General features: G+C 42.1%; 1 protein-coding gene across 5 annotated transcripts in view; it reads left to right on the top strand.

Annotated features, from left to right (window-relative positions):
• The first annotated feature begins 8,822 nt into the window (after positions 1-8,822).
• Positions 8,823-20,078, top strand: part of MARCHF10 (membrane associated ring-CH-type finger 10) — a 65,872-nt gene continuing 54,616 nt past the window's right edge. For 2 of the 5 annotated variants that reach the window (XR_007771470.1, XM_050934928.1), the window contains exons 1-3: positions 9,583-9,894; positions 15,964-16,069; positions 19,912-20,067. Coding sequence is in view for 4 of the 5 variants with exons in the window: in XM_050934928.1 (XP_050790885.1) it covers positions 15,983-16,069; positions 19,912-20,067 (243 nt within the window). In the remaining variant the exon portion in view is untranslated. Of the gene's footprint in view, positions 8,861-9,582; positions 9,895-15,963; positions 16,070-19,911; positions 20,068-20,078 lie in introns of those variants that run through there. The other 3 variants (XM_050934925.1, XM_050934926.1, XM_050934929.1) reach the window with 3 other exon arrangements.

Below are 20,078 nucleotides of genomic sequence, written 5' to 3'. Positions count from 1 at the left end.
TCCTCACACCTTATTGTCAAACTGTCAGAAATGGGCCATCTTGATTATCACTACAAAAGTTCTCTCTTAATTAGCCTCTTAGGGGTTGGTAGGGCAACTCCCAACTTCTCATGGTGGGTGGGGGTGTGTGTGTGTGTGTGTGTGTGTGTGTGTGTGTGTGTGTGTGTGTGTGTGTGTGTGTGTGTGTGTGTGTGTGTGTGTGTGTGTGTGTGTGTCCTTACTATATGTTCCATTCTATGCACCCGACAAAGTGGGTTGTAGACCACGAAAGCTTATGCTCAAATAAATGTGTTAGTCTATAAGGTGCCACAAGTACCTCCTGTTATTTTTAAGCTTTTCTCTGTAATCATGGGCAGCTAGAAGCATGCTTTAAATAAATAAATAAATAAAAGAAAGCTGAGATTCTCACTTCTCCAGGAGTTGAGGCTTTAAGTAAAATATCAAATATGACAGGATTCATAGTAAAGTCACAAGAGTTGGCAACACTGCATTGCCCAGATTCCAGGTCAGCAAATGCACTTCACAAAGGACAGCAAGATGAGATAACATGCACAGATGGTCATATAAACCTAAACTGGGCCCAATTCTCATTTACAATAGATCCCTCTATGCTGCTCCAGCACTGTGAAAAGCCCTTTAAGTGAGTGCTAGCATAAATATAATCTACAAATATTTTAAGGCTCTTTCACGCTGCCAGAGGACACAGGTCTTGATGTCAATGAAAACCAGGGACAAGAAAAAAAACCCACTAGCATAGACAAAAGTTACACCATAAACAGGGGAAGGCAACCTATGGCACACGTGCCAAAGATGGCATGCAAACTGATTTTCAGTGGCACTCACACTGCCCAGGGCCTGGCCACCAGTCTGGGTGGTGGGTGGGGCCCTCTGCATTTTAATTTAATTTTAAATGAAGCCTCTTAAACATTTTTAAACCCTTATTTACTTTACATACAACAATAGTTTAGTTATATTATAGACTTATAGAAAGAGACCTTCTAAAAATGTTAAAATGTATTACTGCCATGTGAAACCTTAAATTGGAGTGAATAAATGAAGACTTGGCACAGCACTTCTGAAAGGTTGCAGATCCCTTCCATAAACGAACTTAATAAACCTCAATGTACCTGAGGAGAAAACAGTTCCAGTAGAAACTGACCTTTGCATTTCAGGGCTGCAGAAGGATGCTTAAGAGCTGGTTGGCCCTGCTTACCTGAGTAATACAATGGAGCCATCACAGCTGGAGCTTCATTCTGCTTCTCCTTTTAAGAGTCTTAGGAGTGGACCCTTAGATGTATGAAGATCATTCAAAACTAGTGGAAGAGGAGTTGAATGGATCCTCTGTTCTAACAGAGGTATGGATCTTATTCATTTTGGCCCTGGATCCAGAAACCAGTGTCAATTTAGGCACTTGGCTAGGATTTTTAGGAACTAAAGATGGGTTGGAAATAAGTGAAAGATGGCCTCTTTGGGTCCTGGATGGAACACAAGGACTCAGCTGACAAGGCCTCTTGTAGGAAGAGTGCCTGCAAACAGTTCTGCATCTTTTTCTTTGCCTGCCATCTGTTTAAGCCAGTGGTTTCCAAACTGGGGTTCATGAAATGTATCAAGGGGTTCTCAGAAAAAAATTCTGTAATGGTGGACAGAGCCATCCCTAGGGACCTTGGGTGCAGGGGCCAGCAGCCCAAGCCCTGTGACCATAAATTCCTGGCAGAACATAAACTTCTGTTGGATCAGTACACTAAAACCAATACATGTGCACACCTAAAAAGGACTTTGCACTACGTTTAGGCAATACTTTCCAGCTATGTCAGGCGATGATGAATGGATTCGCAACCCCTTTCATACTACTTTCTCAACGCAGATATTGAGCACTGAGGAAAAAGAAATTGATTGAGATCTCCTGTGATTATGAACTGAAAAGGAGTTTCAGCAGTCTGTCATTGATCAACTTTTGGATGAGTTTAGGAAACGAGTATCCCCTGCTGGCAGAAAAAGCTACTATAGTTGTTACGGTTTTCAACAACATACTTATGCGAGAAAGTATTTTCCTCATATGCACATCTGAAAACCAAATACAGAATCAGACTCAATTCTGAACTGGACCCGAGACTTTATCTTTCTCCAATGGTTCCAGACTTCCAAGAGCTATGCAGATCAAAAGCAAGTGCATCCATCACACTCAGGAGATTTAAACTTCAGGACTCCTTATGAGAAATGGAAAGGGGAGGTGGATATTTTTTGCTGTTTCTAAAATTAAATAGGCTACTTATGTTTTTAAAAAATAGATAAGTACAGAACACACAAACTGACATGTAAATCCAAAGATTCGTTGGTGGGATAAAGTAAACTGGAATAGCAACCTCAGGTCTGTAATTTATATAAAGAAATAAGCAACTTTAAATCATATGGATAAGATGAGTTGGTTGTCATTTTAGTTCTTTGCCTTCGTCATCTGCCCCACAGAACTGCTATGTTCGCACAACACCACTTAATAAAAAGTGACTATTGAAAGAAGGGGTGAAGGAAGGTCAAACAAATATACATAAGTGGCACAATAAATATGTGTGTGTGTATATATGTGTGTGTGTGTGTGTGTGTGTGTACACACCACAAAAAGCAAACTGACCAGCAATGGGATGGAACCGGCTCCTAGTGAAGTCATTAGTTTTGACTTCACTGGGAACAAATAGGATTCTGTATCAGCACCATAATGGATTAAGATGTATTCTATGGACATCCTTTGAGCAGGTGGGGGCACAGAGCAGAGATGAGTGCAGAGATTCCTTCCTTCTGCCCCCCCTTTGTGCACCTGTTCAAAGGGAAGCCAGAACCCCACACTTCAGATTATTGGCCAGATTTACAGACATTCAAGCAGAAGCCATAACATGATAACCATGTAGGCGGTAAAATAAGATTGCCGATGATAAAGACAGACTGAACATCCAGCCACATAGTCTTAAGTATCTAGTTAGAAATCAACCCATGTGGCACTCTATCAGCAAGGATTTACCTTGATGATGATGATGATGGGGTGCCTAAAGATGCAAAGAGACATTTTTGTAAATCTCACTACATATCTAAGCAGGTTAGGGGCCTAGCTCCCATGATCTGATAATAGCTTCTTGGGACTCCCACCGAGTTTAGTCTGTAAGCTATTTGGAGTAAGCATGGTCTTCATTGGTTGTGTCTTGTACAGCTCCAAATAAATCTGGCACTAAAAATAAAGTAATACCAGCAGTAAAAGACAAAACAGCAGTGGGTATGTAAAAGGAACACCATGACTTCATGGGTGAATGTGGCTCCACCATGTCCTGCCTTAGTTTCCCCCTGGATGAGGTAACTGAAAGTCACTCTAACAGCCTTATAGCAGGATCTAGGAGAAGCCAAATACTTTATTTTATATCCATATGGCTCCCTTTAACAGCATTTCTGAAATGAAGACTATATATAGTGGTACAAAGGTTCTTACCTCAGAGCCCAGACCAAACTTAAAAGTCCAAGAAACAAAAGTATCCAGGTTTCAGCAGCAGCTTGTTCTCCAGTAAGACCTCACACGTCTCCACTACTGGGAAAGCTCTGCAGTCTTTCTCCTGCTTGCTCAGGGTCATTCACAGACCTCCCTGCCTTAGAAGTACAGCTTCTGGTTAGTTCCTCTCCAGGCACTCCTTCCCTCCAGAACTTCATTTCTCCTCAGGGGCTCTCCCCAGCTGAGCTCTGCTAAGCTTTTATCAGACCCAGGTGCTCCTTACTTATCTGTCTTCTAGATATCTGAACAAGAGCTCTGAGTAGCTCCAAAGCTTGTCTCTCTCACCAACAGCAGATAAAAGATATGACCTCACCCACCTTCTCTCTTCCAGTTATTGGGAATACAGGGACAGGTGGGCACAAGCCTGCCCACAACTAAAGACTCCTCCCCCAGTCTAAGAAAAGGAGCTACCAGATCCAGATCCCAAGTAATTTTGTGGGTCAACTAATGAGAAAACAGAAATGGAACACCTTGTCTCTTTCAGCTGTGTAGGGCAGTTAACTATCTTCAGGTAGAGCTGAGTTGGCTTGCTTCCTTCAGCGGAGTCTGTTACTGGTAGGCTGGGGAATCTGACCCCGCTTAAAGGACCAGCCCTGAGATAGGGTGAATATTGCACCAGGAACTAATACTCTGCCAGTACTGCAGTATTCTGCCACTAACTCAACTTTTTAGTTTGTTTCAGTAAGAGGAGGATGAATGAACAACAACATTTAAATAAAGCTTATGGCCTGACACCAACAAAAAAGGACATTCCAAATTAAAGATATCACTGAGTTCTGGAAGCTCTGCAATACTAAAGGAGATGAGTTAAGGGTAGAGCGGGATTCTTAATTTTGAATTTTCTTTGCTTGTGTTGGTTTCATCCTTTCAAGCCTGAAATGTTTACTAGGATGACCCAGATATATTCAGTCACAGTGCAGGAGTGTGTTTCACATATGTATCCTGTATGTAGTAAATCCTGGAATTGGCAAGTCAGATTTTAAAGACCTTCTCATTACCAACTAGACATTAGTAATAGTCTAAACTCCTATATCACTTTTAATTTGAAGATCTCAAAACACTAATTGGGCCCCAGTTCAGCAAAGGACTTAAAGGTGTGCTTAACTTTAAGCATGTGAATAGTCCCATGCCATTTTGTAATCTCCATTCTTTATACTACCACATTTCCTCCCTAACTCCCCTACCCCCAAATAGGAGACCAGCAGCAGTGAAGAGATATAGATCTGTTTTATCATCTGTACCTATTATCTCCTTTCAAGGTTTTGAATATGATAGCACTGGGATTTGACACTGTGTAAGGCTTTCTGAAAAATCCAGAAAAGAGGAAACTGTCCTGTGCTTCAGAAGAGTTCAACTGAAGTACAGGAAAGGGGAGTGTAATCATAATGGTACATAATTTACCCCATTACCAGTTACATACTCATGTGATTAAAATTAAGCAAGTGCTTTGCTGAATCAACATCTAAGTCTCACATAACCCTCTTCAGCTAGTGAAGTAATAAATATTAAACCCATTTTACATACAGAGAAACATGGGCAAATATGTAAACTGACCCAAGGTCCCACAGCAAACTAGTGGCAGAGCTGGGAACAGAACACAGGAGTTGTATCTTGTACTTGAATGACTCTTCCTCTCTGAGAGCTAAACACCAGAAGGGACTTTTACCCTCTTAAAAATTCACACTGTATTGCCAATTTGAATTTTTCTAGCTTCAGCATTCAGTCATTGGATCTTGTTATGCCTTTGTTTGGTAAATTTATGAGCCCTCTAGTATCAGATATCTTCTGCCCTCATAGATATTTTTATAGACTGAACAAGTTGCTTGTTTACTTTCTCTCTGATATGCTAAACGGCACTGGGCTCCTTAAGTCTATTATTAGGGGTGTCAAGTGATTAAAAAAATAATCGTGATTAATCACGTTGTTAATAGAATACCATTTATTTAAATATTTTTGGATGTTTTCTACATTTTCAAATATATTGATTTCAATTACAACACAGAATACAAAGTGAACAGTGCTAACTTAATATTTATTTTTGATTACGAATATTTGCACTGTAAAAAATAAATAGTATTTTTCAGTTCACCTAATACAAGTACTGTAGTGCAATTTCTTTATCATGGAAGTTGAACTTACAAATATAGAATTATGTACAAAAAAACCCTGCATTCAAAAACAAAACGATGTAAAACTTTACAGCCTATAAGTCCATTCAGTTCTACTTCTTGTTCATCCACTCACTCAGATAAACAAGTTTGTTTACATTTATGGGAGATAATGCTGCCCACATCATAATTACAGTTACCTGAAAGTGAGAACAGATGTTTGCATGGCACTATTGTAGCTGGCATAGCAAGATATTTACATGCCAGATGCACTAAAGATTCATATGCCTTTTCATGCTTCGGCCATAGTTCCAGGGGACATGCTTCCATAGTCCCCTGGAGTTTGTTAAAAAAATAATGCGTTAATTAAATTTGTGACTGAACTCCTTGGGGGAGAATTGTATGTCTCCTGCTCTGTTTTACCTTCATTTGCCATATATTTCATGTTATAGCAGTCTCAGATGATGATCCACCATATGTTGATCATTTTAAGAACACTTTCACTTTCACATCTGTTCTCACTTTCAGGTGACATTGTAATTAAGAAGTGGGCAGGATTATCTCCCATAAATGTAAACAAACTTGTTTCTCTTAGTGATTGACTGACCAATAAGTAGGACTGAGTGGACTTGTAGGCGCTAAAGTTTTACATTGTTTTGTTTTTGAGTGCAGTTATGTAACAAAAAAACCTACATTTGTAAATTGCACTTTCACGATAAAGAGATTGCACCACAGTATTTGTATGAGGTGAATTGAAAAATACCATTTATTTTGTTTATCATTTTACAGTGCAAATATTTGTAATAAAAAATAATATAAAGTGAGCACTGTACACTTTGTATTCTGTGTTGTAAATGAAATCGATATATTTTAAAATGTAGAAAAACATCAAAAATATTTAATAAATTTCAGTTGGTATTTCTGTTGTTTAACAGTGCAATTAATCATGATTAATTTTTTTTAGTTAACCACGATTAATCGACAGCCCTATTATTAAAGTGTATTTTCAAGACTTTGAATCATTCCTGTAGTGCTTTACTGAACACTTATCTCCCTACTACTATTCCATATTGCCCTGTTTATCCATCCAAGGACTAGCAGCCCTCTCAGTCACAGTATAGCACTAGGCATTCACATTCAGTTGGTTACCTACAATGAGCCCTTTCAGATACCTGCATGACCTATATTGTCATTTCAGAATTACAGATCACCAGGATATAACCCCACATTCTGTAAATAGGACCTACATTCTTTGTTCCAAGATATGTGTGGCTGTGCATTTGGCCAGATAAAACCACACAATCTGAATGAGCTCACCTAACCAAATGATTCAGCTGTGCATCAGTGACCTCTCCCCTTGCTGTCATTCACCACCCAGCCAATCTTTGTGTCATCTGCAAATTTTACCAGCAATGACCTGACACCTTGGCACCATATTGTTGTGTCTGACCTGATACAATGTGAGTGTTTCACAGAAGCAATCCTGAAAGGGAATTTGGGAAGCTCATGAACCATGACCAGAGTTTCAGACACACTCCAACCCAGAAGGTAAATTCTATCTGCCTCTGAGAGTCCTTTGCACTGGTAACAGAGAGTCAGATACAAGGGCCAAAATTTGACTTGAAACTGCCCCCTCCCAAAAAAGCAGAGTCAGGTAGACATAATTATTTTCATGAATTTGTGTTGATTTCAGCAAATTGTTTCGGTTGAAACAAACATTTCGATTTTGGAGGGGCAAGCACTTCACAAAATGACCAGAGGAGGTGGTCTGCCACCACCACTCTCTTATGATCTTTAGCTCAGTAGCTAAGACCTTCATCAGGATGTGGGAGAACTGGGTTTGAATACTCATTTGACAGGGTATTGTATCAGGTCAGACAACAATATGGTGCCAAGGTGTCAGGGACTTAAACTCATGTCTTTACTCAACCAGGTGAATTCCCTAAGCACCAGGTTATTCTAGGGGGGTGGGTCTCACTTCATCTTTCTTGCTGAAGCTTGCTCACTTTATATAAAGGTCTTGAATGGACATTCGGGCAGAGAGTGAGAGAATGAGTCTAGCCTAGTACTCAGGGCACTGGAGGACGGACATCTGGCTTCCAGTCCCTGCTCTGGAGGGGAAATTAAAACCTGGGCCTCCCACAGCCTGCGTGAGTGCTCTAACTACTGGGCTAATAGTTAGAAGGGGGACATCGCCAGCCCCAGGTTTGTGAATCTAGCCCTTCATTTCCTTTTACTGAACGTACCTAAAATGAAACTTTGATGACTTTTTGAGCTGCTGAAAATTCCAAAACAAACTCAGTTGTGGTTGAACAGGAAGGGAATTTTTGTTTTGATTTGTCAGAACTGCCAGCGAACCAGAAAATCAGTTAGTTGTCCGGCTCTAACCAGGCCCCGACTCCAGTGCCTCACTGTGGCACCCCAGGATCCTGCGACTGGGGCACAGGCCACCCCCACTCCACTTTCTGCCACCCTCACTCCTTGAAGCCCAACTTTCTGCCTGTATTAGCACTATTCCTCCTCTATCCCCTCTCCCATTCCCTTCCCCCTTCTCACTGCCCCTCCCTCTCTTCCGTTCCCCTTCTCTCTGCCCTCCCCCATCCCTTCTCCCCTCCTCCATTCTCTCCCTTCCCCCTTCTTGCTGTCCCTTCTCCTCTATCCCCTCTCCCATTCCCTTCCCCCTTCTCTCTGCCCCTCCCTCTCTTCCATTCCCCCTTCTCTCTGCCCTCCCCCATACCCTCTCCCATTCCCTTCCCCCTTCTTGCTGCCCCCCTCCAGCCCATCTCCCATTTCCCTTCTCTCTGCCTTCCCTCATCCCCTCTCCCCTCCTCCATTCTCTCCCTTCCCCCTTCTTGCTGTCCCTTCTCCTCTATCCCCTCTCCCATTCCCTTCCCCCTTCTTGCTGGCCCCCCTCCTCCAGCCCCTCTCCCATTCCCCTTCTCTCTGCCCTCCCCCTCCTCCATTCCCTCCCTTCCCCCTTCTCGCTGCCCCCCTCCTCCAGCCCCTCCCCCTCTCCCATTCCCTCCCCCCTTTCCCCTCCAGCTTCCTGCAGGCGACTAGGCCCGTTCGCTCCCCGGTGATTGGCCCCGGCCACAGGCGCGCGCTCGCTTCCCCCAGCCCGCCCCCGAGCGGCGCGCGCAGCAGCCGGCGGGCCGGCGCGGTTGCCTTGGGAACGGCCAGACGCCGGCCTGGCAGAGGGACGAGCTGGGGAAGGCCTCGCGAGGTGAGCGGCGGGCAGCCGCTCCTCTCCAGCAGCGCCCCCAGCCGGGGGGCGCGCCCCAAACACCCCCCTGAATTCACCCGGGGGGGGCAACCTCCCAAACACCCCCCCAGCGGAGAGACCCCGTCCTTCCCTCCCGGGGGCCAAACCTTCCAAAGACCCCCCCCGAACTCCTCCCACTGGGGAGACCCCCCTCCTCAGCTCCTGGGGGAGCCTCCCTAACCCCCCCCCCGATCCCTGGGCCCCAGCTCCCCCGTCAGGGAGGTCCCTGCCTGCACTTCCTGGGCAGAACCTCCTAAAAGACCCCACCCATCAGGGGAGCACCCCAGTGCTCCCCCACCCAGCAAAGGCCTGTTCCCCATTTCAGGGCACCCTGTCACGTGCAGACTCCCAAGGGAGTCTCCACCCACCCCAGGGAGCAACGCTTCCCTCAGTGCCTCAGAGAGGAAACACCCCAGTTAACCCCATTTTGGAAGACACCGCCTCCTCATAACCACCATGAATGTATCCAGTTAAGTCCATAAATGCCAGGACGGGTAAGGAATGGTGTCCCTAGCCTCTGTTTGTCAGAGAATGGAGAGGGATGGCAGGAGAGAGATCACTTGATCATTACCTGTTACGTTCACTCCCTCTGGGGCACTGTCGGTAGACAGATACTGGGCTAGATGGACCTTTGGTCTGACCTGGTACGGCTGTTCTTATGTTCATAGGGGAGTGATCTCCCAAAACACCCCTTTCTCAATGGAGCAGGACCCAGCATCTCCTTGGAGGGAGAGCTCTCCCCACCATCTCTAGGGATGAATCCCACCCCCCACCCCCCAGCATCCTCTCATGAGAGCAGAATCCCTCTGATCCTCCCACAGGGGACGCCTCCACAGCATTCCCCCCATTCTCAGGGAGGGGAAACACACCACTCATTCCTAGGGGAGCGTTCCCAGGAACTAGCTTTCATGCTCCATTAGTGTAGCAAATAACCCCCCTGACGTATCTCCTCCTCCCAAGGTGTCTCCAGGGAAGGATTTCTGCACTATTCAAAGGTATGTTGGTAAAGCCAGGTAAATCCCTATTCCCAAAGCACCGCCCTTCGGTGGGAGGCCTCATCTAGCTTCCTACCCTGCATCCAAATGTTCAAAATATACTCAGCTGAAAAAGTACAGGAAACATCTAAGACAGGGGTCAGCAGCCTTTCAGAAGTGGTGTGCCGAGTCTTCATTTATTCACTCTAATTTAAGGTTTTGCCTGCCAGTAATACATTTTAACGTTTTTAGATGATCTCTTTCTATAAGTCTATAATATATAACTAAACTATTGTTGTATGTAAAGTAAATAAAGTTTTAAAATATTTAAGAAACTTCATTTAAAATTAAATTAAAATGCAGAGCCCCCCAGACCAGTGGCCAGGATCTTGTGAGTGCCACTGAAAATCAGCTTATGTGCTGCCTTCGGCATGCGTGCCATAGGTTGCCTATCCCTGATCTAAGACAGGGGAGGGTCATTGACAGCGTGAGTTCATCTGAGGAGGCAGTAATAGGGGTCATCCAAAATGTTATATGTGCTGGGAGAGGGACATTTGATTTGGGGTGCAGGCTAGGACTTTTTATGCAATGTGGGATGCACACTGCTGGGTGGGGGTATCACCCAAAAGAATATGAAAGGAAGAAGTGAGATGTTCTGAAACAGCTTTCCAACAGCAGTGGGGGCAAACAACCTAACTTATTTTAGGATGAAACTTGATAAATTTATGAATGGAATTGTATGCTGGGGTTGCCTCAGCTAGCAGGGGACTGGGCTCAATGATGACCCTGGAGTTTTCCAGTCGTATGTTAGTATAAATGCTGCCAAGAGCACTTATCACCTTAGAAGGCTGGAGCTGTTGTCTCATTTGTGTCTACTCAAGCCTGACACTGGTTGTAAGAGTTCGGTAATTTTCCCATGAATTTGCCTCCTACTTCTCTCTACCCAATCTGTGTTTCTTTTTCTTTATCATTAACCTAATCTACTATTAAAGTAAAGACTATTTATACTGCCCCTCCCAAGGGTCTGCCACATTTCTGGATGTTGTAACAGATGGCTGCATAATACAAAGTGATTAATATGGAGGAACTTCTGCAGAGATTTGGCATTAGGACAGGTGATGGTTAGCGCAGGTTTCACAATATTTTAATTTCTTTTAGTACAGTGTCCCAGCTGCAGAATGAAGAATGTGATAGGCACAATACAAACCCTTACTCATGCAATAGTTCATACTGATGTGAGCAGTTCTATTTGCTCCAACGTAAGGGGTTGCAGGCTTAGAATATATATGAAATAAAATGAATAAATATAGTCAAACAAGCAACCCCCCACCAACATAATGCAATGTACTATTTATGTGACTATGCAACTGTCAGACCTGTGTGTGGTTTCCCTTCTCCTGACAGAAATATTAATACCCAGTACTGATACCCCAAAAAAATCATGTTAGGACCCAAAGACCATAAGATTGGTTTAAAAATTACGAAATTAAAAGAAAAAAGTGGTGGTCTTTTTATTTCCCGTATAGTTTCTGAGCATTTAGGATATGCTTTTGTCACGTTTTCAAACTCTTTCATCCCCAACTGTAAAGCCAAAAAAAAAAAAAAAAAGTGTTCTTGATTTTTTTTAAATGAAAGCTGAAATTCTCACTTAGTCACAGGCCTCCAGAAGATGCAGACAAAGATAATAGCTGAGCTAACTTCTGCTCTCATTATCACTGTTATAAATCCAGATTAACTTCACCGGAGTGACTGGCTTTATAGTGGTGTAAATTTGAATTTGGCCCCTGGAGAATAACTCCAGCAGAATGACCTCAGGTATTCCGCTGGGAAAAATATTCTCACTGTTTGTGTCAGCATTCTTAGAATATTAAGTCTTTGAAAATGCCTAGGTAAACGGAATGTTTATAGGAGAGAACCATGGCTCCTGGCTTTGCATTCCCTTTCCCACTTCTCTATCTTCCCATGCCCCTTCCTTTCCTCTTCCTTCCCCTCCCCTTTTCCCTTCTTCCTTCCCTTCTCCTATTAATTGTGAGCAGGACTTACGTTCAGAGAATTAATACAGCCCACCATAGTACCATCAGGGACCAGTAGCTGCAGTGAATACAGCAGTGAGTGCATTTTAAATTGAGAGACAATTTCAAAGGTGAGGAGCTGTCAAAGTTAAAATGTCATTTGTAATAACTGAGAATATGAAATTTATTTACAGTTAGCAAGTATGTCTTATTTCTGATAAATTCACCATTATCTCATGAAAATAAATCCCTGTATCCTTTTTATAGTTCTGAAAAATCATCACTGATTTGTGTGGGACTATTAATGCTTGTAAAAGGCCCTGAACATCTCCTTTTTAATTACTGAAAATATATGGCACGGGCAACATTAGTTTAAACTCCTCCACTCTGTCCTCCCAACCTACTTCAGCCTTGATCTGTAGGAATGAAAAGATAGATCTGTTCTCTGTAGCTCAGTTACAGCTTCTCTACACAGAAGATTTCTCAACATAGGGAACTATTCCTGAATAACTTTCTGATTGACTCTGTGTGTGCATTCTTATTCTGGATTAATTCCACATATTAGATTTAATTCAGAATAAGGTACTCATATTCCAAAACAAAAGCATCCACATATGGATTTTATTAGAAATAACTGTTCTGCTTTAAATTCCTACCCGGATTAAGTTTTGTATTTAGATGAGATCGCCGACAGAGAACCAGTTAGTGCCATACGTTACGATGCTTCTTGTCTAGGTCCTAGCCGACAGACATTCAATTTCATTTTGCATGGGCCACTTTACAATTTATCAATTATACAGAGTGAAACAATGCATATATGCACATTGTGAGGTTTTCGTGACATCATGTGAATCTTGAGTGTGAAACTTGCATAGATTGGTATATCTGAGATGTTCTCACAGACTGCCTGTGTTTATTGTATGTGGTGGCCCACACAAAATGTTAACAAGAATACATAATACCTGTCACAGAACAAGATTTACAGGTATATAATTTATTGTCTGGACTCCACACATTCTTTGTCTGCCTTATTTGATGACATCTGTCAACTACACTGAAAGAAATAGCATTACTTTTAATTAACTTAATATATATCTCCAAAACCTTTTGGGGCTTTTAGCATGTCTGTCTGACATTCTCAAACATCAAATAATTGACTGTTGTTCATCTTCTTAGCTGAACCTGGCTACAGTCAAGGTTATTGTTCTTTTCTCTTGACAGATGCTAAATGGCTTAGGCAGCAAGACAGCAGGTTCACAGTGGCTGCTGCCTGACCCACAGTTGTTAGGATTCTTGATGTCCCTGATCATCTCTGAACTGAGTATTTGAACTTCATTTCTATTTTCAGGACATCCATTTTCTATTTGAGGAACCTTGTTTGCCTTTGTCATTTCCTCAGGCTTCTGTGATTGTTTAAGAAAACTTTGTCTCAAATACTTTCTGCAAGAGATGACTGCATCTTGCTTAATGGTCTATGAACTTTCTGTAGCGATCACTGATTTCTCTCACTGATTCTCCATTAATTTACCTCAGATCATTTTCGCTGATGTCTTGAATGCAGCTCTTTGTACAGGGTGATGAGCATACATGCCCTCTAGAAATGTGTACACTGCTCATTTAGACCAAGTCAGTATGATCTTCTCTTACATTACTGCATTTTTATTATTAGTTTGAAGTAGTTTATGTTTCTGGATAAATTTGGGAGGTAGCATGGTCAAATGGGTAGAGGAAACTAGACTGGAAATCAGGAGACCTTGTTTCCTGTCCTGGCTCTGTAACTGACTTGCTGTGTGACCTTAGGCAAGGCATTTTACCTCTTTGTGCCTCTGTTTCTCTCCTACTGTAAAGTGTAAGCAAGCTCTTTGATACAGGGACTGTATCTCATTAGATATCTGAATAGCAACTAGCATAAATGGAGTTCCAATGTGAATTGAGACTGCTAGGCCTTACTATAGTAATAATTTTCCTCTGCGCTTTGAGATGCCGTTCCTAGTGACCATCAGACATGATTATTCTACTTCTTTTAAATATAAATTAAAATATGTTCTCTCCTGTGTGGTTAACAAATGTTAGAGATTAATAAGGCTTCTTTCTGCAGGACTGGGACCAACAACAATTTTCAGTTCTAGACCCGTGTTTTCAAGGACTCTTTCAGAAACTTTAGCCTTTGGGGATGATGATATTTTTTCATACATGGATTCTGGCTGAAGGTGATTTTTTTTTAGTGAAAATGGTGCAGTAGTGATATACAAAGCTGGGAGAAGAGCTCCTGCAGACCTTGCAAGATGCAAACACATTGGAGAAGGGCTCCTAAGCACTTCAGTATAGATTACGTCTTTATGGTGCAATCCTAAGTGGGGTCTGAGGTGCGGCAGAGCTATGATGATCATATTTAAAAAAATAAAAAGATGCTTTTGTGTTAGCAATTTTTAGGGGCCTCAAATTGGTATTCATATAGGTAATGCAGTTTCATACTCATGGTATAATGATATGAAACCATAGGCACTAGAATTTTATAACAATTTCTGTATGTTTCTGGGAACCACAGGAAGGAGGGACAGAACAGGTATCAGGTACACATCCTCTCCCTTCTCAACCTTCCCAGAGGAGTCCAAGCATCTGGCTTTGCTCTGATTAGACTGGATCATCAAACCATTGTATTCATAGTGTAGTGTTGTTGCCCTACATGTTGTGATAAGCTTTGGCCCTGAATAATGGTTGCCATAAAATGCATGTTCACTACATGATGAGGGTGAAACAGGACCACACATTTTACAATTGATATAGCAATATGCTTTGAACAAACACTTTGTACTTTAAAAGCACATTTTGGAAAAAACAAAATAAAAAACACACAGGCTATTTTAGGTATCCTGAAAGTCATAAGAAAAACTGGGAATTGTCCCAATGAAATTCAGACATATGGTCTCTGTAGGCAGTGAGAGTTTAGGGGAGGACTGGGTCTTAGGGACAGACCATCTCCAAGTGGCCTTCTGGATGGTGCAGCCTGCACTCCCCTGTATCTCGTCTGCTAGGGATAGCTAGGGCCATGGCATCACCTTACTATCTTCTTGTTCCTCCTATGTTTATAAACTGGTAAGGTTGCAACTGAGGCATCCAGAACCCAGGAAATATTGGCATTAAAGGTATATATTTCTCCCTTGCATTTTTGTACAATGCTGCCACTAAGCTCCTTTTTCTCAGGTGGTAGATTAAGATATCTAATAAAAATTGCTGTATATTTTTCCTGTTTTCCATACAGCGGTAATCCAGTTATGTGCAGATGCGTTTCTGAAAGTTACAGAAAGTTACTACTATGGCAAATGTATTACAGTTTAATGTAATATGAGAACCATAAGTATGAGCAAAAATTCTATCAGGTTATATGCCAAACTGAGGCAGGATGAAAATTATGAAAAGTAAAGGAGTCTTTTCTAGCGACTCCTTAACTGTGCTTTCAGCTTCAACTTTAATTCTCTCTCATATAGTCATACAAATCCATGCACCTTTGTATGCTCTGCTGCCTGAATGTACACTGGCAGGTGGAATAGTGGATTCAATACTGGGCCCAGTCCTACAAGGTGCTAATAACCTCCTGCATGGTGTTGAGCACATTGGCAGTTGCACATTGCAGAATCAGGCTCCAGTATTACAGTTCATTACAGATTTGAGAAATAATCATTAGCCTCTAGTAACTGCACAGGAGACAACTAATTTAAGCTTTCTGTCCTTAATATGTCTTGGATTCATACAATTCTACATTAATAAATAATTTGCCTAGATCAGATTCCTTGTTGCTATCTATAATACTATTGCTGTACCAGATCACCGTGCAGCAAATTTGGGCTGATTTCCTGTTGATGATCAGAACAAGTTCATTCATGGTGGCTGGGTACTCTGTAATTAGTAAAGAAAGGCTGTAAGAATGCCAGTGTGGCAGGGCTTTCTTTAAACAGGAACATCTCTTCTATCTACCGTTAGTAATTAACACATAGAGAAAAGGCAATTAGAACAGAGAAAAACTGAAGTAGTGAGATAAAAAATGATCTTTAAGAAGACATACTTGCTTTATGTGCAGGTTCTGCTTACCTACTATAATGTACGACTCCAGAGGAAGACAGAAGTTCATCAGCGATGCTCAGTATGTGAGGGAAATGCAACACAAGATGGATTCAGAGTATCAGGTACGCCCAGAAAGCAATAGACTTTGGTCAGCTATTTCATTATTTGTTGAAAGTTACTTTCACTTGGGTAGAACGTTAGCTGGTAATTAAACAGCTGATTGCTACTGTTTTAATATATATATATATTTCTAATTAGGGAACTTATATTTTATCTTATATTCTAATATGAGTAGAAATCAGTAAGATTTCCTCAGTGAATGTTTTCAGGCCATTCAGACAAAGTCTCCTTATGCCAGTGGTCCCCAACCTTTTCGGCTGGAGGGCGCCAGCCGAAGGACCACTGCGGCGGTGGAGCTCCTGCCGAAATGCTGCCGAATTTCAGCGGCATTTTGGCGGCGACGCCTCTCGATGATGCCACTTGCTGTTGACAAGCGATGTCGTCGAGTGGCATCCCTGCCGAAATTCGGGAGCAACGTCTCTCGATGACGTCACTTGTCGACAGCAAGGGGCATCAGCAAGAGGCGTCCCCGCCATTCAGGGGCGATGCCTCTCGATGACATCACTTGTCGGCAACAAGCGTCGTCATCGAGAGGCGTCCCCACCAAAATGCCGCTGAAATTCAGCGGCATTTCGGCGGGTGCTCTCCCGGGGGCCAGGACGCAGGCACATTAAGATGCCCCCGTGGGCGCCATGGCACCTGCGGGCACCGCATTGGGGACCACTACCTTATACAGTTGGTTTTCCTGCACAAGAGTTTTCTCTGTACCTCTTGCTGTGCACTCCTTAATTTAGCAGGAATATTTCTGCTCCCTTGAGGCCCCTCTACCAGCCCAGAGAACCCTGAGCAGACACATTTCCTCCCACTTTCCTTCTCAACTGCCTTGGATGCTCTGTTGCACAGGTCTACCTACATTCCTGCAGAGAGGCTTTGTCTACCAGCAGTCTAACTCACCTGGCTAGAATGATGTAGGTTTCTCTCACTCAGCAAGAGTGAGAGATTTGCTCTTCTTCCTGATCAGCCCTCATCAATGCTGAGTTCAGCCATTTTCTACTCTCCCTTTCCAGGCTTGAGACATACTGCAGGTGTAGCAGGGTGAGGCTGATTGAGCTCATAGGCCCTTATTAACCTCTTCTGACTCAGTGCCTAACTTTAAACATGTGAGTAGTTGAAATCAATGGAATTACTCTATTCACATACTTAAAGTGAGGCATGTGTTTAAGTACCTTACTGATCCTCAGATGTATTTAGCTGCATACCTTCCATTGATTTCAATGGAAGTTAGGCACATGAATACCTTTGAGGATCTGAACCTTTGTGATGTATTGAGCACCTTCAATTCTCCCTATGTCAGTGGTAGACATGTGGTGCTCAGTATCTTGAAAGATGAGATTCATATTTTTCATTTCTCTATTAGGATGAATGTGAAGCAATACCAATGGGCTACATTTGAAAAATTTCCCTGGGGCAACCCCCTTTACATGAGAATATTATCACTGTTGCTGTAAATGTTGAGAAAGAGGGTGCTGGCAGTTCTGCTGCTGTTGGTTTTATTTTCAGCGTTACTAATACATTTTGTTGAGAATATTTTAAAGTGGCTTTTTATTATTGTAACCTCCATAGTTGAGGTTAATTTGAAATTTTCACATAAAGCAGTGATCTAGGTCCCATTCAGCAAAGTACTTAAGTATATGCTTAAACATTTTGCTGAATAGGATGGGCTTAAGTGCATGTTTAAAGTTAAGCTTAAGTACTTTGCTGCATAAGGATCTTAATTTTTTTCTTAAATATTAATGCAGTATATCCTCTCCCAACTTACTTTTTGAGTACACAATGAATTTTCTGAGGATTTGCAAGTAAATCTGTTATTTAGTTTGAATATACATTATACACCCTTCTTAATATTTTTCCCATCAGTTTGTTATAGAATGTAATTTATGACAAGTATCATGACATATAATTGATCATCAGTTACTTTCAACGGAGAATAAATTGTACAACTTGTATTTGCAGAATAAGTCACCTGTGTGGAAGCCAACAGAAAAGGTGCTTAAAAATGGCTTCTCCTTTTTCAGCATATGTGTTCCAATTGTATTTTCAAGTCATATCTGCATACACTAGCTACATTCTCAAGAAGGTGCACACTATAATATTTATGGATAAGATAGTGAACCCCTTATTCACAATGGTGGGTAGTTATACAAATAGTGCCATTGTATAGTGCCATTGTATTAATTGGCAGTATTTGTATGCACAACTGCTCATCAATGAGAATAAGGGGGTCAGAATTTGTTTATATGAGAGTAATGTTAATTCTGTAGCAGAAAAGATTTTTCCCTTATAGGTTTTGAGAGTAAGCATTCCTTGAAGCCTCTGGGCCAAATTGTGCTGTGTAACACCTGTGTAAATTTGAAGTACCTCCATCGACTGCAGTTATGTAACTGAGAATTTGCCTTAAGTGCCATAGGATAAACTTTATAGATACATTCAAACAAAGACTCCATGGGAAAAATATTTAGTTACTATTCATAATTATTTATTTGTATTGTGGTCGCACCTAAGAGCCCCAATTATGGGCCAGGGCCTATTTGTGGTAAGCACTGTACAAATATATAACAAAAAGGCTATCCCTGTTCTAAAAGCATACAATCTAAGTTGAGCAATATTTTACCTGTGAGACTCTCAGTGGACTTATAGTCCCATGCAATTTTTAGAATGTTTTTCCGGTGTGTGTACTCTATAACGTGACATAACTGAATTAGAGTTGAAAATGACATAAGTAGGTTGGTATACAGTACACATCTCAAGTATCCTGAAGGTTAAAAACTTCTGCTCAAAACTAGTGGTTTTGTGAGCTACCACATTTCCAATAATGCATGGCCTTGCCTTGGAGATGCAAAAGATATAGGTTCAGATCTTCTGGACTGGCTGAGTTGCACTTCAAATAAGCCTAGGAAGGTGGGAGCAACAGTTCCTTTAATGCACTTTGTGCTCCCTAATCCTGGTTTGATGAGATTCCTAGGTTGGCAGGCCCTGACCCCAGGCCACATTAGAACAGTCTCATAGGCCATTCTAGAGCAGGGGATCTACAAAGTTTAGTGGCACTGTGACTGTATCATGTTTTTCTCAGCCATGATACCTACCCCAGGGGCTAGGAGGAAGGGGTTGTAGAAACCACTGTTCCAGGCCTACACCATTTGGGGATTCCAGCTTTTTAGTGGGAATCCTTGGGCAGCAGGATCCATTGCCTCTGTGGCCATTCCATACTAGCAGACCAGGGTAAAGTAGTAAAGTGTTTTGAGTTCAAAGGATTTGGCTGTCGGATCAGACTAATTGGTCTGACCCCTTTGCAAGCACACTGCAAAGCCCTCCTCTTTTGACACAAGCATTTCCACAGTAACTAGAAGGATGATGATTAAAAATCCCCAAACCTTTCATTTTCCCAAAGGAGCCCCTTTCACTAGTGAGGGGAGAGGAGCAGAAATCTCTGTGAACTCCATTAAGTACCTCACCTTGCAAATTTACTTGGGAAATGCTTTGATTCTGTGGTGATGGGCTTCATAGAAAATCCTAAAATAGATGAGTGCATGTGTGGGGGGAACAGGACATAGGAACACATACACACACAGAGTCTGATGAGCTGCTGCACAGTTTATTAGTTGTTTACATTTACCAGGATTATTGAAGCACCAGGTCAGGTAATTACTCCAATCAGTGTTAGGCTTAGACATTCAATAGGTTAATTCTTTCATCCTATGATGTATTTTGTGACAGGTGTGAATACAGAACAATTGGAGATGAGATTGTCTTGACAAGGTGGACTGTAGCTAGAATTAAGACTCAAGTTATTCAGAAGGAAAAATCTCTCTCTTATTCCAGACAAAGAATGTGTTTTGTTCCTTAGGCTTGCCTGAGAAGACAGGAGCAGAACAGAGAACAGACTGAGAAGAAACGAGAGCAACATGCCAGGCAAGAACAGAGACAGAAAACCCTATCTTCCATCTATGCTACACGCAGCTATGAAAGACCATGGATATCAGGCATACCAGTTACCAGACAGGTACTTAAACT

Source organism: Gopherus flavomarginatus, chromosome 25 (genome assembly GCF_025201925.1).
Source record: "Gopherus flavomarginatus isolate rGopFla2 chromosome 25, rGopFla2.mat.asm, whole genome shotgun sequence".
NCBI classification, from domain to species: domain Eukaryota; kingdom Metazoa; phylum Chordata; order Testudines; family Testudinidae; genus Gopherus; species Gopherus flavomarginatus.
This window is presented reverse-complemented; position numbering and strand designations above follow the sequence as displayed.